We start from the raw sequence: 26,252 nt of genomic DNA, 5'->3' as shown, positions 1-26,252 counted from the left end.
GTATGCCGAGATATTTAAAATTTTCATGTTTTTTAAGAACATACACTCGTGTATCTCCCTGAAATTGTCTATCTCCTAATAATAACATACGTGATTTCCCCCAATTTATCTTTAAACCAGAAAAAAAAAAAAACTTATCTATTATCTCTATCACTCTATTAAACTGATCCCCAGTGTTTTGCAAAAAGAGTAAAATATCGTCTGCATACATTATCAATTTTTCTTCTCCACCCGCATATTGGAAGCTTTTAATCTCCTTATCATTTCTTATTATATTTGCCAAAGGTTCAATTGCAATGGCAAATAGCAGTGGGGAGAGAGGGCATCCCTGCCTAGTGCCCCGAAATAGGGCAAAAGGCAGGGACAAGCTCCCATCCACCACCGCTCTAGCCCTGGGGTTTAGATATATTAACTGGATCCACCCTATAAATCCCTCCCCTATACCAAATCTCCTCAACACTGCCCATAAATAGTCCCATTCGATACAATCAAATGCCTTTTGGGCATCCAGTGAGAGTATCGCTTTCTCCCCTGCATCCGATCTATTGGCTTCAATGTTGAGGAATAACCTTCTTATATTGGAGTATATTGTTCTACCCGGTATAAATCCTGTCTGATCTTTATTTATTATTACTTTAATGACCCTTGAAAGCCTATCAGCTAGGACTTTTGCCAGAATTTTAACATCCGTATTCAACAGGGATATTGGCCTGTATGAACCGGGATCTGTTGGTTCTTTTCCCTTTTTTGGGATTAGTGTAATAATTGCTTCCTTCATAGAGTTCGGTAGGTCGCCTAATTTTCGAGCTTCGTCCAGTGTTATCTTTAATTCTTGTACTAAAATCTGGGAGAAGGTTTTATATATTTCAAAAGGAAGCCCGTCCCCACCCGATGCTTTCTCAGATTTAACCTTCCCCAGAGCTAGATTTATTTCTGCCACCGTTATTTCTTTTTCCAGATATTCTTTTTGGGACTTAGATATCCTACTAAAGGCGATCTCGTCCAGGTATGAGTCTAGCTCTTGCTTTGAGTATTGTACCCTGGACTTAAATAGCTCTAGGAAATACTCCCAGAACACTTTTTTAATACCTTCGGGTGTGGTAATTAGTTTGCCCGTTTTATCTTTGATTGCACCTATCCATGATTTCCCTTTTTGATTTCTCACTATATTTGCTAATATTTTACCGACCTTTTCACCCTCCGAGGCTAGTTGGATGCCTTGAAAGAGCAATTCTTTCCTGCTTTTCTCTAATTGATATATCTTCGACTTTTCCTGCTCTTCCTCACAAACTCTCTTATTTAGTGCGGTAGGATATCTCATGCTTGCCATTCCTGCCTCTTGCAGTTTTTTCTCCAATGCCTTCCCATTCTCTCTAGTTCTTTTTTTTCCAATGATTTACCCTTTTAAACAAAACTCCCCTCAGAAAGGCCTTGACAGTGTCCCAAACCACAAGTCTACTGGCAGAACCGTTATTTTCCCTAAAAAAGTTTTTTAGTTCCTCAGTTATACTCTCTGTGTCTGAGATCAATGGTAGCCAATGGGAGTTGAATTTAAACAACAGCGGGGTATTGTTTCCATCCAAGTCCAACTCGACTGTCATTGCATTATGGTCTGACAGGGCCATAGGTATATATTTTGTCGTGATCCTATTTTGGGACATTAAATTTTTATTTCCAAAGGTCATATCTATTCTCGACCAAGTTTGGTGTGTTTTTGAATAACAAGAATATCTAGTTTCATCCGGGTGCTGAACCCTCCAAACGTCTATCCAATTAAATTCGTGGGCTACTTTACAAAAGTCTACATTTTGTGCTCCTCCCCCTCTGCTAGACGTCCTATCCCTGAGTGGATCCATAACCGCATTGTAATCACCTACCGCAATCAATATACATTCCTGTTTATTTAGCATGAATCTATACAATTGATACAGAACATCTGGTTTATATGGTGGTGGAATATATATATTTGCAATTACAGTTTTAATCCCTTCTACATAACAATATAAAAAGAGGTATCTACCATGATCATCGGTCTCACATGCCAAAAATTCAAACTTAATCTTATTATGTATCAGAATTGAGACCCCTCTGGAGTAAGTGGTATATACAGAATGATATCCCACCACCACCCATCCTCTCTCCAGCCATCTTACTGATTCCTTATCCAAATGTGTCTCCTGGAGGCAGATGATGGCTGGCAGAAACCTCTTCATCCACTCAAGGATAGCATATCTTTTAACCCTCTCACGGAGCCCCCTCACATTCAATGAAAGGATCCTAACCATCTAACAGAGGGGGAGGATAAAAAAAAAAAAAAAAAAAAAAAAATTTCCACGTCCCCACCCCCACCCCCCATATGTACCCTCCCATCAATATAGTCCCCCCTTCTGCTAGCCAGCAGTCCGGGCAACTCCATAACTTAGCGTGACTCCTATCCCTCCCCCCCCCCACCAGCCTCAAAGACCCTCTCCGTCCGCCCATTCACTAACTTCCTCCGGAATCTGAAAAAAAGAAATCTTGCCATTATATTCCACCCTTAATTTTGCCGGAAAGAGTAAGCTATACTTTATGCCTGCCTCCCTTAACCTTTTTTTGACCGATATAAATTCTCTTCTTTGTGCGTTAGTACTAAATGAGTAGTCTGGAAAGAGTTTGATCTTTACACCCTGTATATAAAATTTTTCCGAGGTTCTTGCATCAGATAGTATTTCATCTCGATCCTTAGATGGTAAACATTTCACCAGTATAGATCTGGGGTAGTCCCCTGGCGCCCTATTTTTTGTGGGGACCCTATGTGCTCTTTCAATAGAGAAAAAGGGAGAAAGAGTACCTTCTTTGCTATTTTCCCTCAACCATTTTTCCATAAATTCAGTACAGTTTCCTCCTTCCGCTCGCTCTGGGATCCCCACACATCTTATGTTAGCCCTTCTTGCTCTATCCTCCTGGTCTACCAGTTTTTGTTCCATCTTAACGTTTGTTTGTTTTAAAAGGGCCACCTCCTTCTCTAATTTCTGCACGGATTTCTCTAGGGTGGGAATTCTTTTTTCCATCTCTTGTAGACGGTGCCTTACTTTTTCCATCTCGGCTCGAATAACCATAACATCCGTTTGCACTGCCCCAAGCTGGGTTACTAAATTACCCATTAAATTTTCCATCCTTGAGACAGTGCAAAGTATGTCCTGCACCATTTTTACATCCGTTTCTGTGTATGTCACTGGTGTTCCCCTCTCTCCATCACCCCCTTCAGCTAACGTCTCATGTGTCGATTCCTGCGCTCTGGCATCCACCATTTTTTCTTTTTGTGGGGATCTAGGCCCAGGTGAATTCGGGACCAGGTACCTATTTAGACCAGATTGTTTAGGCCCACTTTCCAGCCCTACTGCTGATCGCCTGGTAGTACTCCCCGTGGGGCCGCGCTGTTCTTCCCTTTTTTTTGACGGCATTTTAAGATCTCTTCCCTCTTTTCTTATTCCTCTTTCCCCCCTTTCTTCTTTCCTTCTCTTTCTCTTCCCCTTCCTCTCTCTCCCCTTATCCGTTTATTTATTCCCTTTTCCCTTTTTTCCTCTTCTCTCCCCCTCCCCTCTCCCCCTCCCCTTTCTCCTTCCCCCTCGTCCTTTCCCCTTCCCTTCTTCCCCTCTTTCCTCCCCCCCTTCCTCTCCTCTTCCTTTCCCCCTCTTCTTCCTTTCTTCAATTATATAATCCCCCTTCTCAAGTCAGTCACAAAGACCCAGTACAGTCAATAAATTACATCCATGGTTATATACAATGGTTAGTTCAGAGGGGGAGAGAGAGTAAAGAAAAGAAAGAAAAAAAAAAAAAAAAAAAAAAAAAAAAAGGTCCATATTATCAGTAGGATCAAACCGAAGAAGGAGAGGCTACTTAGAGAGTTGAGGATCGGGATCCAGATATATGAGGGATACAGTCAGTTAACTGGTTAGTCCAAAAAAAAAAGAAGAGTTTAGTAGAGTTAGATATCTTGAAGGGAATACGGATTTCTCAGTCGGGGTTATTGGGATTATTAAGTATTGTACTCCACATTCCAAACACCCTCCCCCGCCCTTTTTATTTTATTTTTTCTCCAGATTCAATTCGGTTCACTCTGGCACAATCCACCCTCAATAAATGCCTCCAATACCAGCCAGGTATCGCAGTACGGGTGCACTTTCTTTATTCTATGGCTGCCACAGTCTGCACTCCCATAGTCACGGCCGCAATGAAAGACTAGCCCACCGTCAACTGCAGTCTCAGGGGTACTTGACACCACCACAAAACCTGTGGGTAGTCTTCCTTAGATTTCCACTTCCGAATGGCTGAGGTGGCCGCCCCTTCGGATGTTCAGAGCTGGCCTCACCGCTAAAAATCAGTAGATGTGGATGGGGATCAGTAGGGATCGATAAGACAGGACCACAAAACTTGAGAAAGGCCCCCCCCCCGAATACCGTCTCTGTCCAAGACTCCACTATTAGCAGGCGAATGTTGGCCAGAGCTCCCTTTTTTTGCGCTGATAGTTCGCAAGCTGTGTTCCGGCCCCACCAACCTTCATCCTGGCGGCACTTTTGCTCTCTTCCCAATACACAGAGCTGCGATATCTCGCCACTCACCGACCGACGGCTCAGGGGCAGACTTCCAGGGACCGACGGCTCAGGGGCAGACTTCCATAATGGTTATTAAACGCAAACTCATGGACTGCGTTACTATTCACACCCTTTTATATCAGCAATAAAATAAATTAGTAATCTACATACATTTATTATGGTTATTCATAAATTGTATAAGTATTCATTAAGAAAATTCATCAATTTGGAGTAGTACATTTAGATCTAAGAAGCTGAGTAGCTCTTAAAAATGGAAATTGAAAGACTATGGCAAAGCTTAGCATAGGCTGAGCTAGAAACACGCTGGTCAAGCAGGATGTTGGGGAAGGAGGCCACAAAAGAACATTGAAGAGCATCCAAGCTTCTGTGGCTGAGATGACATAGGAAAGACATGAAAAATCAAAATGCAACGTCAAGAGAAATGTTCTATCTGACAAACTGCCCATGTCCCACATCCAAAAACACTCATCCCCTGTCTACAGGATGTGTGTGGGGTCTCCACAGATCACAATAAGGGGGTCTTGTGTCTCCCATATGAATGGAACTGTCATCAGACAAGCCTGGTGACACTTCATTCATTGTCTGTCAGACACTCCCTATTCTGTGGAAATGGGATGAGTTTAAAAGGGTTCTCCAACATATTTTTATATATGGGGCAGTATGTTTTAAAAAAGCAAACAAAAATCAATGCTTTACTCACTTCACAGATACTCTGTTGCCATCCCAGTGCTTACCAGGTCCCAGGTGGTCTCTGCCTTCTGGCCCCCAGTCCCACAGGAAAAGGCAGAAGATGCCCACTCAGCCAATCCGTGACCACAGCAGTGACCCACCTCAGCCAGTGATTGGCCAGTCATTGGCTGAAGAAGGGTCTCCTGCAATTTCCAGGAAGACAGAGACCAGCAGGAACTTGATAAGCATTGAAATGAAAGTGGTGGGAGATTGGGGATATCAGTTATTCTGTTACCTTTTTACACTATACTACCTCTTGTCAAGATGCATATTCCAGAAATTTAATAAAAACTGTGGAAATATACAGGAAAATCCTGGAGGAAAACCTGCTGCAGTCTGCAAGAGAACTGTGATTTATTTTCTAGATGATGGCCACAAACAGTAATATTAGACAAAAACATTTTACCACAAAAGCAGGGTATGTGGATATTATCTTCTTGTCACAGGTTCTACAAACACAGAAAACAAGAATGTTGAGTGTTAATTCAAGAATCTCGGGAAAGGAGATGGGGCAAACATCAGGTCCTTTTGCATTAAAAAAAACATATGTGATGTACAGTGGGATGCGAAAGTTTGGGCAACCTTGTTAATCGCCTTGATTTTCCTGTATAAATCGTTGGTTGTTATGATAACAAATGTCAGTTAAATATATCATATAAGAGACACACACAGTGATATCTGAGAAGTGAAATGAAGTTTATTGGATTTACAGAAAGTGCTATAACTGTTTACACACAATCAGGCAGGTGCTACATGTGGTCGCTGTTTACACACAATCAGGCCGGTGCAGACATGTGGTCACTGTTGTTGTCATTTTATTGATTCCAAAACCTTTAGAACTAATTATTGGAACTCAAGTTGGCTTGGTAAGCTCAGTGACCCCTGACCTACATACATAGGTGAATCCAATTATGAGAAAGAGTATTTAAGGGGGTCAATTGTAAGTTTTCCTCCTCTTTTAATTTTCTCTGAAGAGTAGCAACATGGGGGTCTCAAAACAACTATCAAATGACCTGAAGACACAGATTGTCCACCATCATAGTTTAGGGGAAGGACACAGAAAGCTGTCTCAGAGATTCCCGCTGTCTGTTTCCACAGTTAGGAACATATTGAGGAAATGGAAGACCACAGGCTCAGTTCAAGTTAAGGCTCGAAGTGGCAGACCAAGAAAAATCTCGGATAGACAGAAGCAACGAATGGTGAGAACAGTCAGAGTCAACCCACAGACCAGCACCAAAGACCTACAACATCATTTTGCTGCAGATTGTCATGGAACCATGAACCAGACGTACAACAAGAGATAAGTGGAAATAAGAAGGCTTTATTGAAAAACAAGCTGTAAGCAAAAGTCCAAACGGATGGCTAAACCGAAGCAGGGTCTTGCGTAGACAGAGGTCAGGAACCAGAAGGGTAGTCAGACAAAGCCTGGATCAGGAACCAGCAGGGTAGTCAGACGAAGCCAGGATCAGGAACCAACGGGGTACTCAGACGAGGCCAGGATCAGGAACCAGAAGCAGCAGCAGTCTTAGAAGCATGTGAACACAGGAGGACCAAGCAAGGAACTGAAGCCACAGACCTCCTATATATATGAGCTAGGCATCCAGCTCCTCCCAGTGGGAAGGAGAAGCCGCAGGGTGGGAGGCTACAAGAAACCCAGAAACCAAGATGGCCGCCAGCACATGTCAAACGAAGGAGAACAGTAAGAAGGTAAGACCATGACACAGATGGAGTTACTGTGCATCGTTCAACCATTTGGCACACTTTACACAAGGAGATGCTGTAAGCGAGAGTGACCTAAAGGAAGCCTTTTCTCCTCCACAGCACAAAATGTGCCACTTGAGGTGGGCTAAAGCACATTTGGACAAGACAGTAAAATATGGTGGTGGTTTTATCATGTTGTGGGGCTGTGTGGCCAGTGCAGGGACTGGGAATCTTGTCAAAGTTGAGGGACGCATGGATTCCACTCAGTATCAGCAGATTCTGTAGACCAATGTCCAGGAATCAGTGACAAAGCTGAAGCTGCGCCGTGGCTGGATCTTTCAATAAGTCAACGACCCTAAACACTGCTCAAAATCCACTAAGGCATTTTTGCAGAGGAACAAGTACAACGTTCTGGAATGGCCATCTCAGTCCCTAGACCTGAATATAATTGAAAATCTGTGGTGTGACTTAAAGAGAGATGTCCATGCTCGGAAGCCATCAGACCTGAATGAACTAAAGATGTTTTGTAAAGAGGAATGGTCCAAAATACCTTCAACCAGAATCCAGACTCTCATTGGAACCTACAGGAAGCGTTTAGAGGCTGTGATTTCTGCAAAAGGAGGATCTACTAAATATTGATTGAATTTCTATTTTGTGGTGCCCAAATGTATGCACCTGCCTAATTTTGTAAATTGTAATTATAGCACAATTTCTGTAAATCCAATAACATTCATTTCACTTCTCAAATATCACTGTGTGTGTCTCCTATATGATAGATTTAACTGACCTTTTTTATTGTAACAACCAACGATTTATACAGGAAAATCATGACGATTAACAAGGTTGCCCAAACTTTCGCATCCCACTGTAGCTATCCCTCTTAATGCCAAAACAGAGCTGACCTAGTGCTGGCTAAAAGTGATGAGGTATAGACTCCATAAGACTTGATGCAACCTCCTTGGATTAGTTTTTCCAGTACATCCCAAAGATGACAATCTGATTGAGATGTTGTTGCTGGGGATGACCACACCTTTCGTCTCAGGTGTAGCTTAATTGATAATTCCTCCTCCTATATTTAGTCTGGCCTCACCCATCATGCTTTGCGGCTGATGGCTACTTTTGGATGTTGGAAGTGCTGGTGTTGGTTCTCCTTTGAGTTCCTGCTCGTCCTCCTACTTCAGAGTTAAGTGTCTTTCCATTATTTCTTGTTTGTTGTATTTCCCCTACCTTTTTGGTATTAGGCCTGAGGGGGTCTCCTGTTCCTTTAACTGGGAAGGAATAGACCATCAGTTGTCCTGACACTATCTCCAGGGCCCTCTTAGGGTGATATAGGGCTTAGGTTCCTGTGTATGAACATTCTAACCATCAAGGTCTGTTCATACTGTCATTAGTCAGGGCTCGGATTAGGGACTCACTAGGTGTGACCATCCTTCTTTCCATAGTTTCCAGGTCTAATACCTTTCCTGTCCCCCCTCTGTGTTCGGTGTGGAGTTGGTTCCCACACCACACTGTGACAGACATATTTGTCTCCAAAACAGGACTTCAAAAGGGACACCAGTAAAAAAAAATAAGAAGAAGAAGAAGAAAAAAGAGAAAACTTAGTATCTCTGATTCACTGACTCCTGTACCCTAGATTCATTGCTTACAAGTTCAGGACCATTCCTGCAGTCATTGATCTAGAAATTAGCAACTCATGGGTGGGGCTGCTTTCATCGAGGCTGTACCTAATCCCACCCTTGCGTTGCATCCTGTGATGATGCCGTATGTCTCCCCATTTGCGGCCCACCAGTTGTTAAGTGCTAGTCCTCGGTGACTGTTCCTTAGCATGTCTCCTGCATCTACCACTGCACTCCTGGCCCCTGTCATAATTGGGCGCACTGTATAAGCATCACTGGCCTGGAAATCTGTTTTAGGTTACTTTTGGTTTTGCTCTTTCTGAGGTTGGAGGAAATCTTTACCTCATTCGCATTTTTAAACATTGAGACATAGAAAGATAGTGATATGTCTGCAAACTGAACATTATTTCCCAATTACCAGCAGTTGGATAATTATCTATCCAGTGGTGTCTCCTCAGGATGTCAGATAATTACAGCTAATTGCTCATCATTCCCATCAGAGTTTGCAGAGTCCCTTGAGGTTGCTCACACATGAGGTATTTAAAGTTCCCTCCTGAAAGCTACTCTGCAGCAAGACATCCCCGAGAAGAAGCCTAAGCTCCGGTAAGTCCCCTCCAGATGAGTGGTGATAATACTCTGTCTTTACCTAAGATTTTCCGGAGTGACATGGCATGGCCGGCCATCAGTCCATCATTTCTGACCTTTTCATTTTGCAGGCATTAGGGGAAGATGCACAAGAAGGGAGAATAATTAAGTGCCCTGCTGGCCAAGTGGAGGTTATGAGCAGGGCAGTTGTAGGGAAGGTTCCGGGATTTGTAGGGTGAGAGTTCTGAATTGTGGTCTTCATGTATGTGGCAGCACAGTAGAATGGCAATCTGGCCAGGATATAATAGAAGCCTATAGATCAGGAGTGAATATGGGGAAGGTAATGTTTTGGATCCAGTTTTTTTTTCATGTTTACAAGGTCCCTTGTCTTCCTGACATATTGTGTCTGATGCTCCCGTAGATTTATTGATGCAAAGGTGTTAGGTTAGGGTTGAGGTTAGATAAGATAAACAGTTTATATGGCACAGAGCAACTCATCAAATGGGGATCATTATAGTAGTCGAGTGGATGGCTTGGTTGCCTTGATAACTGGGGTCCTGGGTTTAGATCAATTCAAGAACAACATATATTCTCCACACGTTTGTGTGGGTTTTCTCCAGTTACACCGCTGTCCTCCCGCACTCCAAAAACATATATTGATAGTATAAAACATAGAAACATAGAATGTGTCGGCAGATGAGACCCATGTGGCCCATCTAGTCTGCCCAATATACTGAATACTATGGATAGCCCCTGGCCCTATCTTATATGAAGGATGGCCTTATGCCTATCCCATGCATGCTTAAACTCCTCCACTGTATCTGCAGCTACCACTTCTGCAGGAAGGCTATTCCACGCATCCACTACTCTCTCAGTAAAGGAATACTTCCTGATATTACTTTTAAACCTTTGCCCCTCTAATTTAAAACTATGTCCTCTTGTAGCACTTTTTCTTCTTTTAAATCTTCTCTCCTCTTTTACCTTGTTGATTCCCTTTATGTATTTAGCAGTTTCTCTCATATCCCCTCTGTCTCGTCTTTCTTCCAAGCTCTACATGTTAAGGTCCTTTAATATTTCCTGGTAAGTTTTATCCTGCAATCCATGGACCAGTTTAGTAGCTCTTCTCTGAACTCTCTCCAAAGTATCAATATCCTTCTGAAGATATGGTATCCAGTACTGAGCACAATACTTCAGATGAGGTCTCACTAGTGCTCTGTAGAGCGGCATGAGCGCCCCCCTCTGTCTACTGGTAATGCCTCTCCCTATACACCCCAGCATTCTGCTAGCATCTCCTGCTGCTCTATGACATGGTCTGCCTACCTTTAAGTCTTCTGAAATAATGACCCCTAAATCCCTTTCCTCGGATACTGAGGTTAGGACTGTATCACTGATTGTATATTCAGCTCTTGGGTTTTTACGTCCCAGGTGCATTATCTTGTACTTATCAACATTACATTTTAGTTGCCAGATTTTTGACCATTCCTCTAGTTTTCCTAAATCCTTTTCCATTTGGTGTATCCCTCCAGGAACATCAACCCTGTTACAAATCTTTTGTGTCATCAGCAAAAAGACACACCTTACCATCGAGGCCTTCTGCAATTTCGCTGATAAAGATATTACACAATATGGGTCCCAGAACAGATCTCTGAGGTAGCCCACTGGTAACAAGACCTTGGTCTGAATATACTCCATTGACTACAACCCTCTGTTGTCTGTCCCTCAGCCACTGCCTAATCCATCCAACAATATGGGAGTCCAAGCCCAAAGACTGCACTTTATTGATAAGCCTTCTGTGTGGGACAGTATCAAAAGCCTTACTAAAGTCCAGATAAGCGATGTCTACTGCACCTCCGCCATCTATTATTTTAGTCACCCAATCAAAAAAATCTATAGGATTAGTTGGACATGATCTCCCTGAAGTAAACCCATGCTGTTTTTCATCTTTCAATCCATGGGATTTTAGATGATCCACAATCCTCTCCTTAAGTATGGTTTCCATTAATTTCCCCACTATTGATGTCAGGCTTACTGGCCTATAGTTGCCCGATTCCTCCCTACTACCTTTCTTGTGAATGGGCACAACATTTGCTAATTTCCAATCTTCTGGGACGACTCCTGTTACCAGTGATTGGTTAAATAAATCTGTTAATGGTTTTGCTAGTTCACCGCTGAGCTCTTTTGATAGCTTTGGGTGTATCCCATCAGGCCCCTGTGACTTATTTGTAGTAATTTTAGACAGTTGACTTAGAACCTCTTCCTCTGCAAAGACACATGCGTCAAAAGATTCATTAGTCTTCTTTCCGAACTGAGGTCCTTCTCCTTCATTTTCCTTTGTAAAAACTGAACAGAAGTATTCATTGAGGCAGTCAGCTAGTTCTGTATCTTCTTCCATATACCTTCCGTCTTTTGTTTTTAATTTGGTAATTCCTTGTTTTAGTTTCCTTTTTACATTTTAGAATACACATTGTGTGTCCCAATGGAGGTGCCCATGTGGATGGTGAAAATATATAGGACGTGTTTAATAGATAAATCCCACAAGCACCTTGGTCCTGACTACCTAGCACAAACCCAGCGACCCAAACTCAACTCACGGCGTCATGACACGGGTGTGCATACTGTGATTTCACTTATTCACTGTAGAATAAAGTTGAAAATTGAAGAGGTGTGAATACTTTTCTGAAAACACAAACCCAGCAGAGACTCCATCAAGCAAAATGAAGATCTTGCTGTCCTAGTTCCTCTTGCTTCTTTGCTCATGTTTGGTGTAGAGGGGTCTTGGAGGAGTACACTGTGAAAAATCCTAGTGCTTACTTGAGATGAGGCCCCACAAGGGAGAAATAAGCCTATCCATAGAAATCATCAAAACAGGGCAGAATGACCTGATGTTTGCCGCTCCGAGTTCTCTCTGGTTCTTTTACCCTGGCTACAATTGCTATATGGAGGAGATACTTGCACTAGTTTTAAAGGGAGTCTGTCACCTTGAAAAAGAACCGAGGGCTGGGTCCACAGGTACAGAGGGTACACGATGCCACACAGACAACGGTTCTTACAGCAGTAAAATGTACTGAACAGTAGTAATGGATAAGTGGCTAGGCATATATAAACACAGGTTAACAGCATAAATCAAACAGTAACAGTAATACCGCCTAACGCTAAACTAGTTATTGCTAAATATTCCTGCACAGTCCATAAAGCAGCCTGGCTGCGCCTGAATGTTCCTGAGCGATCTTCTCGTTGGGGTGCACCCTTAAATATTGCGCAATACTATTTGGAATCCAACAAGGTGAAGTCTGTATCTTGCCGCTTTCTTATATGTCCCCAAAGTGTCCCTGGTACAGTACAACAAGTTCTTGGCAGTCTCTTGGTGCTTTTCCTTGATCCCCTGGTTAACTCCAGCACGAACCGGACCGTCAGCCACGTGTTTCCTGGGGCCGATGCTACAAGTGTCTTCCTTGGGGCTGGTGTCCGTTTCCCCTGTGAGCCGCAAATCTTGTTCTGGCTCCACAGGGGTTCTCTCCTGACGTCCTCAGCATTCACCAGGCAGCCTCCGTCTGGTCTCTTCCTGCTCTGTCAGGAAACCCCTCCCGTTCACAGCCTCAAACCTGCATTGACAGTTCGCCATAACCCTTCTGAAAGTCCTAGCCTGCTCCTAAATTATCAGTATTTTGACTTTACAAGGTAAATGAATATAAGAATTTTCTCTATAGTAAACTTCAATGTAGATTAGTCCTTTGCTGCCATCTACTGACCAAACGAATTATAGCAGGCAATTTACACTCTACATTCAATTACATTGGTAAATCCTGCTTACACTCTTACAACCTCTATCTGGCCATATGCAGCGCTTACATTGTCCTATAGCACACCTATACATGAATGTCATGGTACCTTTGTTTTTTTCTTTACACTTGCAGAAGTTGGAAAAACAAAGTTTAATTCATATGCAAATTAGCACTTGCAATTGCCCAGGGGCGGCGTTCACTGTGTTAGAGCCCGGGCTGCTCTGCCTTTTCCATTGTTTTCCCTTCCCCAGCCTCTGCCTCTGCCCGCTCTCCTATTCCCTTGCGTCATCCTTCAATCTGGCCGAGATACAGCGCCTGCACAGTGCCTCGCTGAGCCAGGGCATGCAAACTGCGATGCCCATCGTAGGCACGACCAGTGTCGGACTGGGGCACGTAGGGCCCACCAGTAAAATTTATTTTGGGGGCCCACCATACGAATACATTTGAATATAATAAATAATTTAACAAGTTTTTTATATGAACATAGGCTGGTTGAGGTGCTGTACATCTAATATATGTATGTAGTGAGGTAAATCTTATGTGTTATGTGCCACTTGTGCAGGGGGTGGCAGACAGGTGCCCACCTTACTCAGGGGCCCACCGGGGGATTCAACTGTACCCCTGTGGGCCAGTCCGAGCCTAGGCACGACTATGCATGTGCCAGTGAAACCAGCAGCAAGGGGGCATTCGCCAGCACATGCACAGTAGTTAAAGCGATGCCGTGTCCACAATGGGCCAGAACTCCAGCACAAGAACAGTACATCAAGAGCCTCATGACTTACCGCAGAAGCCTGAGATCATCATGCACAATGCCACGTGTCTGCTTGAATAGTGTAAAGCATGTCATCACTGCACTCTGGAGCAGCTGCACACAAGTCTAAGATCTGTGTACACAATGCCACGTGTCTGCTGCAGCGATGCAAAGCACGGCGACCAGTGCTGGACTGGAGTACCCAGGGCCCTCCGGTGGAATTGATTCTATGGGCCCACCCTGCAGCTACTGTAAATGGAAATAATTTGGGTCTCGTACTTGAACATGTGTATTTTAGCCGACAATCCAGGGGGGCAGAAGAGAATAGTACTGTGCAGGACCACACGGTATCACAGTTTTTCTCATTAAGCAGCGGCTTTTAGGTCATACCTTAGATGTTTTCCAAAGTCAGCAGCATGGATGCCCCTCACACATGGACATTTCTTCTCCTGAACCACCCAGTCCCTCAGCCAGGCCAAACTACATCCAAAGTGGAGCAAATATTTCCAGCAAATGTAAAAGTTTATTGGAGTTAATAGACCATAAGTTTCCCAGACAGTTGAGAAGGGCCCTGCGGGGGGGTTGGTACGAGGTGGCACATGGGGTATTCACTCCAATAAACTTTCCATTGATGGCGCTGCCGAATATTTTCTTTACTTTAGTCTGATATTTATTTTTCTTTTCTGTGTAATGTTTATTGTGGATGATGCGGTGGCACCTGTGGTCGCACTATAATGTATGGTGGCCATATTAGGAGTCTGCATGTCCAAAATAGGGTCATGTGCATGAACCTTCGCACACAATCCATATGATTTTCTTCAGACACGGGGAAGAGAACAATTTTTGTAGTTTTATGAATTTACATTTTACTACTTTTGTAGAGAAAACTGCTTCCCCATGACTGCTGTGAACACTAATCGGGCAGCAGTGGCCGCCTGCTCTGGTCCTGGTGGTCGTGTGTCTGCAGTCTTGAGCAACTTCTCTGTGGCCAGTACGTCAGCCCAAGTTACAGGAAAAATCTGCAAGAAAAAAACGCAACACTAAATGCCCCCAAAGGTCTGGTATAAAAAAAGACAAAATAATTAATACCGGTAAATGTCCCCACACCCCACAATACAGCGGCAGCTTCTCGCCCTGTAGGACCATAACTCATACACCCCCTAGATCAGTGATGGCTAACCTCCGGCACTCCAGCTGTGGTGAAACTACGACTCCCAGCATGCTCCATTCCTTTCTTTGGAGTTCTGAGAACCGTCAAGCAAGTGTGCATCTTGGGAGTTGTAGTTTTAGCACAGCTGGAGTGCCGGAGGTTGGCCATCACAGTCCCATATCAAAATGACTGCTATGGAACAGGGGCATCATTTAAAAAAGTATTTTAGTTGCATTTTGAGGTATAAATATATATATTTTTTATATGAAAAAAAAAAAGTATTTCCGGGTATAAAAAACATAAACAAAAAAGGTAAAAAAAAATTATTATGTAACAAATGGAAAAAAAAATCCTTGTACAAAAAAAAAATGGGCCTGTCAGGAAGAAGGTTAACCTTTATATTTATTTATTACATGGGATTCTGCAATTATTATTTTATTTTTATGGCTTGCCTGTAATTTGATTTTAATTACATTTTTTTTAGAAGAAAAAAACCACCCGTTTTGATCTTTGTGTTTTACTTTATACACTGTGCCCATGCCCTGGAAATGCTAGATTATCTATATCACTCTGAGGTGCCAAGGTCGTAAGGACATTGTCCCACGTAACGGTCAAACCATGGCCGAAAGCCCAGTGTTTTAGACTATGCCTAAAATAGGCGTAGAAAATAATGACTAAGACGGGTCTGCTGGTCGCTCCCCTTCTCCACCCAGACTACGACCTATCGTGAGTGGGGTAAAGTCGCAGACTGCGCCAGAAATGCGTCTAATAAAGGTCTATCTCTGGATAGTAAATGACCCCCGAAGTGTCCGTGAGATTTGTCTAATCCCATGTACTGGATTACACTGGAATCCACGCGGAAAAACAGCATGTAATCTGCAATCTGTGCGGGTCGCCTACGATGAGGGCTACACGCAACATGTGTCACGCAACTTCTTGTCACTGAAAAGTCACGCAACATTTTTTTTATAATTATAGTCTATGGTGTCGCACATGCATGTGTGACATGCTGTGACTGTGGGTAGTTCACCAGTTAGGAGGAGGGGCCACAGTGGAAGAATATGGGCCCCGTCTCTACAGAAACACAGGCAGCAATGTAATACCTGCTGTACTTCCTCCATCCTTGGATCCACAAAATCTAACTCAATGAGTGGAGAATGTACAGTATAGACATCAGGAGCGCAGGCAGTCTACATGAATCTGACAGTGGGGTGCTGATGTGAATACACTGTGCGGGCAGATGGGTCTGTCAGACATCGCAGGCTCGGGCCCACCAAGGAATGTCACGTGGCTATCGAGAACCGCAATGCACACAGGATCCAATGTTCCCCAACTCCAGTCTTCAGGGTCCACCTACCAGTCATGATTTGAGAATATCCCACAGAATGAAGACCTGTGCTAAGTCCTGATGCACCAACACTAATTATATCACCTACTCAGTACTAAGGAAATCCTGAAAACCTGACCGTTAGGTGGGACCGAAGGAGTGGAGTTGAGGAACACTGCTTTAATCCCAATAAAATACGCAAAACTTCCTTATTCAATCCAAGGAAGGCGTCATACCAAGTCCTTGAGATTCTCCCAGTCCAATTGGACCCTAAGGCCCCTTTCACACGAGCGAGTATTCCGTGCGGGTGCAATGCGTATGCAAATCCGGACCCATTCAATGGGTCTGTGTACATGAGCATTGGTTTTCGCGCATCACTTCTGCGTTGCGTGAAAATCGCAGCATTTTCTATATTCTGCTAGTTTCACGCAACGCTGGCCCCATAAAAGTGAATGAGGCTGCATGAAAATCAGTTTTTCAGGGATGGTTGCTAAGAGATGTTGCTTTTTATCATGAGCGAGCAAAACGCAATAATTCGCATTGCACCTGCGCGATAAAAACTGAACACTATCGCAGACAACACTGAATGACTTTGCAAAATCGTGCATTTTTCACTGAATGCATTCGCAACGCATCCGGAACTAATCCGCACACGCTCGTCTGCAAGGCGCCAAGGGGGGATTTTTATCAAAACTGGTGCAATGGAAAACTGGTGTTACCGCCGATAGCAACCAATCAGATTGATCATTTCATTGTCCAATGAAGCTCTGAGGAATGACAGCTGGGATCTGATTGGTTGCTATGGGCAGGTAAACCAGTTTTCTTTTGCACCAGTTAAGTCCACTTAAGAGCCCAAATGGACTGAACGAGGTGTGGAGTTTTGTTCAGTTTCTGTGATGTAGTTTAGGAGACCGGGGCCCAGTTTTGCAGTCCTGTGTGTGTTGAGCTTGTATATGACGGGTTGTGAAGTACGGTATTACATTGAAATATAGCTTTTACTATATTACTACAATATAATGCACCCTCGGTGTATATGTGATTTATGTATTTTATGCTCATTATTGATTCTTTTTAAGATCGGAGTTGGGTCTTTAGCATATGCTCAAAAATCGGGACAGAGTCCCCCAAAACAGTTCTATGTGTTGCATGCTCCATCCACTTCTATGACAAACTACTGCCATTTAAGACCACATTACTGGGAGAAAAATAATCGAATCTCATGGACTTGTTGTGATGTCTTTTGGTGATTTTTGCTTTTAATTAATTTAATGCCTATTAATTTTAAAATCCTGTAGGTTTGTAAATTTCATTGGATAAGCTCCAAGACTTTTATGAACTCTTGACTTGGATGTAGGTTGTAGTATTATTGACCCTTCTGAGCTACAGAGGGATTGACTTTGACCCATATGTCCTATGACCCAGCACGGTGCAGTATACGGTGGTTACCGGACGATATTAGTTAACCCCCCCCTGTGTTTCCACTTTGTATAATTAATGTTTTTGTCATTTTTAGATGCAGGAAACATTTGTCTACGTGATTACATTTGGTGATGTCCAACGTGAGCAGATTCCACCCTGATTATTTCATTTTACTGGGGATCCCTGGCCTGGAGGAGTCACATCTCCTGCTTTCCATCCCCTTCTCCATCATGTATATATTAGCTTTGTTCGGTAATTCTATGATAATGTTTGTCATTAGCTCCAATGAACATCTCCACCAGCCCATGTACATCTTCCTGATGATGCTGACGGCCACGGACATTCTTCTGTGCTCTTCTGCCGTTCCAAAGGCCCTCAGTATATTTTGGTTCAATTCTCATGAAATCCTCTTTAATTGCTGCCTGCTTCAGGTCTTCTCCATCCACTTTCTCTTCGTCATTGAGTCATCCATCCTATTGACCATGGCTTATGACCGTTACATTGCCATTTGCTCACCGTTGACCTATACAACCATCATAACGGCCTCATTCATCAGAAGGACAGTTCTTTTAGCCATTATAAGGGCCTTCTGTATCATCACTCCTCTTGTGTTTCTGCTCAATCGACTTCCATACACTAAAAGTAACATAATCGTTCACACTTACTGCGAGCACATAGCAATGGCACAGAAGGCAACTGTGGACATCACGGTCAATAGTGTCTATGGGTTGGTGGCTGCATTTTCCTCCACAGGAGTAGACATGATCCTTGTTGCTGTGTCCTATGGGGTTATTATTCGCACAGTCCTGAGACTTCCAACCTCTGAAGCTCGGTCCAAGGCCTTCAGTACCAGCATGTCTCACATATGTGTCATCCTCCTCTTCTATATACCGGCCTTCTTTTCTTTTATCGCCCACCGGGCAGGTCAAGGTAAAATACCCCCTTCTGCTCTTATTCTCTTCGCCAACCTCTATGTCATGGTCCCTCCCATGATGAACCCCATAATCTACGGCATCAGAACCAAAGAGATTCGTCAGAGGTTGGCTGCCATGTTGGGTAAGAATATGATGAGAAATCCTTTCCCTGTCTTCAGACTTGGATGGAAGATCAGAAACTTTTAGAAGTTATCGCACCTCAACCACATCAGACAAACAGGAGAGATGTAGAAACGAAAATGATGAAATATGGAGGGAATGCATTAACCATCTTATGAGCTGTATAGAGGCACACATGTATGTAACCACATAAACCCATCACATGTCGCTCTGATAGATCAATCAGCCAATCACTGATAGATGTTCAGGAAATACGGGGCAACATACAAGGACCATTGGATAGACTGTATTGTCTGTGGCAGGGTCTCCTGAAGCACCTCATATCAGCAGCACATGGAAATGCCAAAATATATTAACTTTATTATAGTTGTAACTTAAAAAAGATGCATTCTATTATTATTTTTGTTCTTATTGTATGTTTTTGCTATTATTATTATGTGATCATTCCTCAGATATGATCGTCCATTGCCTACTGTATTGTACATTGTGGTTAATAAATAGCAGACTACATTACCATGTATCTCCTTATTACTGGAGTCTTCACTATTGTCAGCTTCTCTGTCTCTTAACCTTCATTGTGTCTGTACTTCTATGTCTTTTATGTAGATTTCTGGGTTGTAACTGAACATTTCTGAAGGAGGCTATCTCATGAAGAAATCTTCTTTCCATCTGACCTATTAGCGCATATGAACATCATAAAATGGGGTTTCGCACTCGGGGCCCTCCCCTATGAGGCCGCATGAGAAGCCATTCTATAATAGCAGTTCCAGCTCTAGAGGACCCAGTCTGTCCATACAATACATGGTCAGCTGCTCATGACATGGACGTTTCTTCCCACATTTGCTGTCGGAGAGATGTATGGAAGAGGCGTCTGTCAGTAGTGGTCATCATTTTCCTTTAGCTTTAGCTAAATGGTGGATTCTAGAACCCGTGTGCCACAGTGTCTGTAGGTGGGGGTTAGGTGTATACATATAGCTACATAGACAATTCACAAAGTCCAGGGTAAAAATCCCTTACTGAAGCATGGAAGAAGAAAGATTAAAACTAGAGATGAGCGAATTTCTCAAAAATTTAATTATTTTTTTTAAAATAAGAATTGAGTTAAAAAATGGCTATTTCCTGGCAGCAGAGAGCCTTTATAGTGGTGTAGAACACACATAGGGAGTCTGCTGTGGTAGTGAAATAATACTGTGAGTCCATATGACATGCAGATGACGGGCGTCGCTCTTAGAATCACTGCACACGTCACTTATTTGGGCAGTCACGGGGCCAAAACTGACCAAAAACTCAAGTGTGAACTCAGCCTTACAGGTCGATGTTAACGCCAAGAAGAAGAGCACTCCTTTTACAACATTGTTATACAAGTAGAGCCCCCCGACAGAGTGGAAAGGGTGTCAGCAGTAAGTTTGTGTTGACGTCACTGATTATTTTGCCCTTCTGCTGATCCATCAGAACAATAACCCCCAAAAAACAGATCCTGTCTGTGGAGCATCCGCCTTCACTCGGTCAGCATTAGGTCAGTAATCCATCAGTGTTGCTAAAGCCCCCAAAAAATAGGAGTGGATCCAAAACAGATATGACATGTGAATGGAATATTTGCATGTCTTCTGTGTTTTGCACCCACTCCTGCTTTTGGCTACCAAATCACAAGCCAGATCTGATGGGACCACACAGGCCTTACAGCTGCTACACAGACAGGATCCGTTGTGTGTCTAATTTTTCCGTCCTTCTGACAGATCAGAAGAAGGGTCAAATAAATGATGATGTCAACCAGGCCGAAAGGCAAAATAGTGGCCCAGTCATGAAGTGGGGAGGGTGGGAACAGCATGGGAAGTCCACAGAGTGGCCCTATGACATAGTGGTGAGGTGGAAGCAGCATAAGGAGACCACAGAGTGGCAAGGTGACATAGTGAGGAGTTGGCAGCAGCATAAGGAGACCACAGAGTGGCAAGGTGACATAGTGAGGAGTTGGCAGCAGCATAAGGAGACCACAGAGTGGCAAGGTGACATAGTGAGGAGTTGGCAGCAGCATCAGGAGACCACAGAGTGACCCAGGGACATAGTGTGGAGGTGGCAGCAGCATCGGGAGACCACAGAGTAACCCTGTGATCCTGTGGGTGGCAATACCAGTACCAGCTGTAGATTATTGGTAAAGGAAGGAGCACTTGGCATCAGATGTGTGGCATCAGGCGGGTGGCAGCTAGAGATGTCGCGAACATTAAATTTTCCGTTCTCGAACAGCGAACGCAAATTTTCGCAAATGTTCGCGAACGGGCGAACCGGGCGAACCGCCATTGACTTCAATGGGCAGGCGAATTTTAAAACCCACAGGGACTCTTTCTGGCCACAATAGTGATGGAAAAGTTGTTTCAAGGGGACTAACACCTGGACTGTGGCCGGAGGGGGATCCATGGCAAACCTCCCATGTAAAATTACGTAGTTGACGCAGAGTTGGATTTTAATCCATAAAGGGCATAAATCACCTAACAATCCAATTTTTTTTTGAACAACGTGGTTTAAAACATCCAGTGTGTGTATACGATCAGGTATGATGTTTTATCGATCAGGTAGTGTAAGGGTTACGCCCGCTTCACAATGACAGACCAAACTCCCCTTTTAATGCACCGCAAACCACCGCAAACTTCCCATTTGCACAAGGTTGGATACCAAGCTAGCCATGTCCCGTTGATGTCATTGAAGGTTTCTTCCTCCACCCAGCCACGTACAACACCAAGGGTCCCCGAAAGGTGAAGTGAATAGATTTTTCGAACGGGGAGATGGTTAAAAAAATGCTGGCTCCCTCCCCTTTGTTTGAATCCACGGTCACTGCGTCTGCGCCGTGCAATTTACTGTCACACCCGATATGAGTGGTATTTTCTGTAGTACTATTTTCATCAGTTTAATCCCTGTTACGTCCCATATCATGGTGGGATTGCCTTTTGTGAAAAAAAATTTAGGCCGGGTACCTTCGACTGCCGTCACAGTGACAGACCAAACTCTGATACACCAAACTGAATTGATTTTAGGAACCGGGAGATGGAAAAAGCAGCTTGGTCGGTCCTCTTACTCCCAAGTTGGGGCACTGCGCGTGCACGGAGCAATGTGCTGTGACACCCTATATGAGTGGTGTCTTAACTAGTCCTATTCCTATCAGTTTAATCCCTGTTACGTCCCCTATCCGGGGACGTGTGTAGAATTGATTAATCATTGTCGAATTAACGAACCATTACGACATCCTGGAATAATTTAGTTCTGAGCTCTGTACTTGATTTGTATTGGAATTGTTGGGGATTTTTTAAATTGTCTGCATTATTTCTAATTAACTATTAAGAGACTTTAATATGATTTTTTTTAATTTATGTATTAAAAACCCACCCATACAACTTAAAAAAAGATAAATAAATTTTTTTATTTTTTTCTATGAAAACATCCAGCCGTCCCGATCGCTTTTGGTCTGATCATAATGAAGCAACGGCCTTATCATCTGGGGTGTGGCAACATTGCCAACACACTCATAGAGGTGATGATCGCTTCATTGTGATACACAAGCCCCTTCACCACAACAAGGTACCGATCACGAAAGAGGAATTGACACTTGTATGTGCCTTTTTTTTGTTTTGTTTTTGCAGCCACAGTGCAGCACTAGAGGCCAGAAAAATTAGGCATGTACCAATGCCTGAAAAACAATGTTATTGTTGCAGCCGCTGTTGTAGCAGCGGCCGGAAAAATTTATGTTTTCAAGGCAGAAAGGTGACTAAAACATTGCGGCTTGAACCCTAGTTTGTGACGGAGAATTCACGAAAGTCATCCGGTATGCAGACATTAAATACAGCAGCGTGGGGACCATTTTGAGGCCAAGGCATGTCAGTCCCTTCGGGATCCATGCCTCATTCATCTTAATGAAGGTGAGGTAATCAACACTTTTTTGACCGAGGCGACTTCTTTTGTCAGTGACAATGCCTCCTGCTGCACTGAAGGTCCTTTCTGACAGGACACTTGAAGCGGGGCAGGCCAGAAGTTCTATCGCAAACTGGGATAGTTCAGGCCACAGGTCAAGCCTGCACACCCAGTAGTCAAGGGGTTCATCGCTCCTCAGAGTGTCGATATCTGCAGTTAAGGCGAGGTAGTCTGCCACCTGTTGGTCGAGTCGTTCTCTAAGACTGGATCCCGAAGGGCTGTGGCGATGTGTAGGACTGAAAAAGCTCTGCATATCCTCCATCAACAACACATCTGTAAAGCGTCCTGTCCTTGCCGCCGTGGTCGTGGTAGGAGGAGGATTACTTTGACCTCTTCCCCAGTTAGATTCCCGTTGTGCTGTGACATCCCTCTTATCAGCTGTGTAAAGCATATTTTTTAGTTTGGTTTTGAACTGCTGCATCCTTTCTGACTTCCGGTAATTTGGTAACATTTCCGCCACTTTCTGCTTATACCGGGGGTCTAGTAGAGTGGCCACCCAGTACAGGTCGTTCTCCTTCATCCTTTTTATACGAGGGTCCCTCAACAGACATGACAGCATGAAAGACCCCATTTGCACAAGGTTGGATGCCGAGCTTCTCATTTCCCGTTCCTCCTCCTCACTGATGTCATTGACGGTCTGTTCTTCCCCACAGCCACGTACAAGACCACGGGTCCCAGATAGGTGACAACAACGAGCACCCTGGGATGCCTGCTGTGGTTGGTCTTCCTCCTCCTCAAAGCCACATTCCTCCTCTGACTCCTCTTCCTCATACTCGTCTTGCAGCGTTGCCGCAGGTCCGGCAAGCGATGATGACAAGGCTGTTTCTGGTGGTGATGGTGACCACAACTCTTCCTCTTCACGCTCATCTACAGCCTGATCCAGCACTCTTTGCAGGGCACGCTCCAGGAAGAAAACAAATGGGATGAGGTCGCTGATGGTGCCTACGGTGCAACTGACTAGGTTTGTCACCTCCTCAAAAGGACGCATGAGCCTACAGGCATTGCGCATGAGCGTCCAGTAACGTGGCAAAAAAATTCCCAGCTCCGCAGAGGCTGTCCTAGCACCCCGGTCATACAAATACTCGTTAACAGCCTTTTCTTGTTGGAGCAGGCGGTCGAACATTAGGAGTGTTGAATTCCAACGTGTCAGGCTGTCGCAAATCAAGCGCCTCACTGGCATGTTGTTTTGGCGCTGAATGTCTGAAAAGTGCGCCATGGCCGTGTAGTAATGCCTGAAATGGCCACGCACCTTCCTGGCCTGCTTGAGGATGTCCTGTAAGCCTGGGTATTTAGAAACAAAGCATTGTACGATGAGATTCAACACATGTGCCATGCACGGCACATGCGACAACTTGCCAAAATTCAATGCCGCCAACAAATTGCTTCCATTGTCACACACCACTTTGCCGATCTCCAGTTGGTGCGGGGTCAGCCACTGATCCACCTGTGCGTTCAGGGCGGACAGGAGTGCTGGTCCGGTGTGGCTCTCTGCTTTCAGGCAAGTCAACCCCAAGACAGCGTGACACTATCGTATCCGGCATGTGGAATAGCCCCTGGGGAGCTGGGGGGTTCAGTTGATGTGCAGCCAGACGCCACAGCAGAAGAGGACTCAGCCGAGGAGGTTATGGAAGAGGATGGAGTAGGAGGAGTAGAGGAGGTAGCAGTAGGCCTGCCTGCAAGTCGTGGCGGTGTCACCAACTCCGCTGCAGAGCCACGCATTCCATGCTTGGCAGCCGTCAGCAGGTTGACCCAATGCGCAGTGTAGGTGATATACCTGCCCTGACCGTGCTTTGCAGACCAGGTATCAGTGGTCAGATGGACCCTTGCCCCAACACTGTATGCCAGAAATGCCATGACTTCCTGTTCAATCACTGAGTAGAGATTTGGGATTGCCTTATTAGAAAAAAAAATTCGTCTGGGTACCTTCCACTGTGGTGTCCCAATAGCGACAAATTTTTTGAAGGCCTCAGACTCCACCAGCTGGTATGGTAAAAGCTGGCGGGTTAAGAGTTCCGTCAAGCCAGCTGTCAGACGCCGGGCAAGGGGGTGACTCTGCGACATTGGCTTCTGTGGGCAGATGAGATGGAACTGCTCAAGGTGAGAGGAGGAGTGACGGGTGGTTGAGAGAGGGCAAGGAGGACAGCAGTGGTTGATGTGGCTGAAGATGCTGGACCAGGAGGAGGATGGTGGCTTTGAGCTTTTGTGCTGCTTCTACTCATCATCATGTGTTGATCCCATAGGCGTTTGTGATGTGCGATCATGTGCCTTCGCAAAGCAGTTGTACCTAGGTGGGTGTTGGATTTCCCACGACTCCGTTTCTTTTGGCACAGGTTGCAAATGGCATCGCTGTTGTCAGAGGCAGACACACAAAAAAAATGCCACACTGCTGAGCTTTGCAATGACGGCATTCTGGTGGTGGCAACAGCATGCGTTGATTGGCGTGCTGTCTGGCTGTCCCCGGGTGCCGATACATGCTGTCTGACTGTGCCACTAGCTCCTTGCGACGACCTCCCCCTGCTTCCAACTCGTCTCCTCCTTCTCTCTGTCTCCCCTTCTGAACTTTCCCCCTATTCTTCTTCTCTTCGAGCAGGCACCCACGTGGCATCCACGGACACATCGTCATCATCAAGCGCTTCACTTGTATCTGACACCTCATCAAAAGAAGCAGCAGCGGGTACAACATCATCATCACACCGTACGTCCATGTGTGTAATGCTGCCTGACTGAGACATATCCCTGTTATCTCCATCCTCTGGCAATAATGGTTGCGCATCACTCATTTCATCCAACTGATGTGTAAATAACTCCTCTGAGGGATCAAGTGAAGCGGCTGTGGTGGCTGTGGTGGTAGTGGTGGTGGTGGCGGCGGGCGGGAGAGTGGTGACCAGAGCTGAGCTGGAGGAGGATGGTGCGTCAAGGTACTTAGCGGAAGCTGTTGAAGACTGGGTGTCCTGTGTAAGCCAGTCAACAATTTTCTCCGAATTTTTTGGGTTCAGGGTACGTGGCCTCTGAACACTGGGCATTATTCCAGGGCCAGTAGAAATCACAGCACCACGAACACGACGGCCCCTGCGGGGTGGCCTGCCTCTGCCTGTCATTTTTTATTAGATAAGTGTTACTATGCGTGCAAGGTACTGTGCCACCCTAAATAAGTGGTGGGCAGTGGGCACAGTACAGTCTGTGTGGGCCTGACACACACAGGCTTGCAAATGTGATTAGATCACAGTTAAATTTTAAATAGAATATTTTTTTTTTCTGAAAGGTATTTGGGCGAATGACACCCTGTAACGGTATGAGTGCAGGCCTAGCCAGCCACTAGCCAGTGGGCACAATACAGTATGTGTGGGGCCTGACACACACAGGCTTGCAAATGTGATTAGATCACAGTTAAATTTTAAATAGAATTTTTTTTTCTGCAAGGTATTTGAGTGAATGTCACCCTGTAACGGTATGAGTGAAGGCCTAGCCACTAGCCAGTGGACACAATACAGTATGTGTGGGCGCCTGACACACACGGGCTTGCAAATGTGATTAGATCACAGAAAAATATTAAATAGATTTATTTTTTTATCTGCAAGGTATTTT

General features: G+C 44.5%; 1 protein-coding gene across 1 annotated transcript; it reads left to right on the top strand.

The window, feature by feature from the left end:
- Nucleotides 1-17,780: 17,780 nt before the first annotated feature.
- Nucleotides 17,781-18,776, top strand: LOC122931302 (olfactory receptor 52B2-like). Its single transcript, XM_044285368.1, has one exon. It carries the CDS (start codon nt 17,787-17,789, stop codon nt 18,774-18,776), a length of 990 nt encoding a protein of 329 aa, XP_044141303.1. The 5' UTR covers nt 17,781-17,786.
- The last annotated feature ends 7,476 nt before the right edge of the window (nt 18,777-26,252 follow it).

Source organism: Bufo gargarizans, chromosome 3 (assembly GCF_014858855.1).
Source record: "Bufo gargarizans isolate SCDJY-AF-19 chromosome 3, ASM1485885v1, whole genome shotgun sequence".
In the NCBI taxonomy this organism is placed as follows: domain Eukaryota; kingdom Metazoa; phylum Chordata; class Amphibia; order Anura; family Bufonidae; genus Bufo; species Bufo gargarizans.
This window is presented reverse-complemented; position numbering and strand designations above follow the sequence as displayed.

Bases quoted from the DNA above. Each gene is read 5' to 3' on its own strand.
- LOC122931302 (XM_044285368.1), top strand. From the start codon at position 17,787: ATGTCCAACGTGAGCAGATTCCACCCTGATTATTTCATTTTACTGGGG.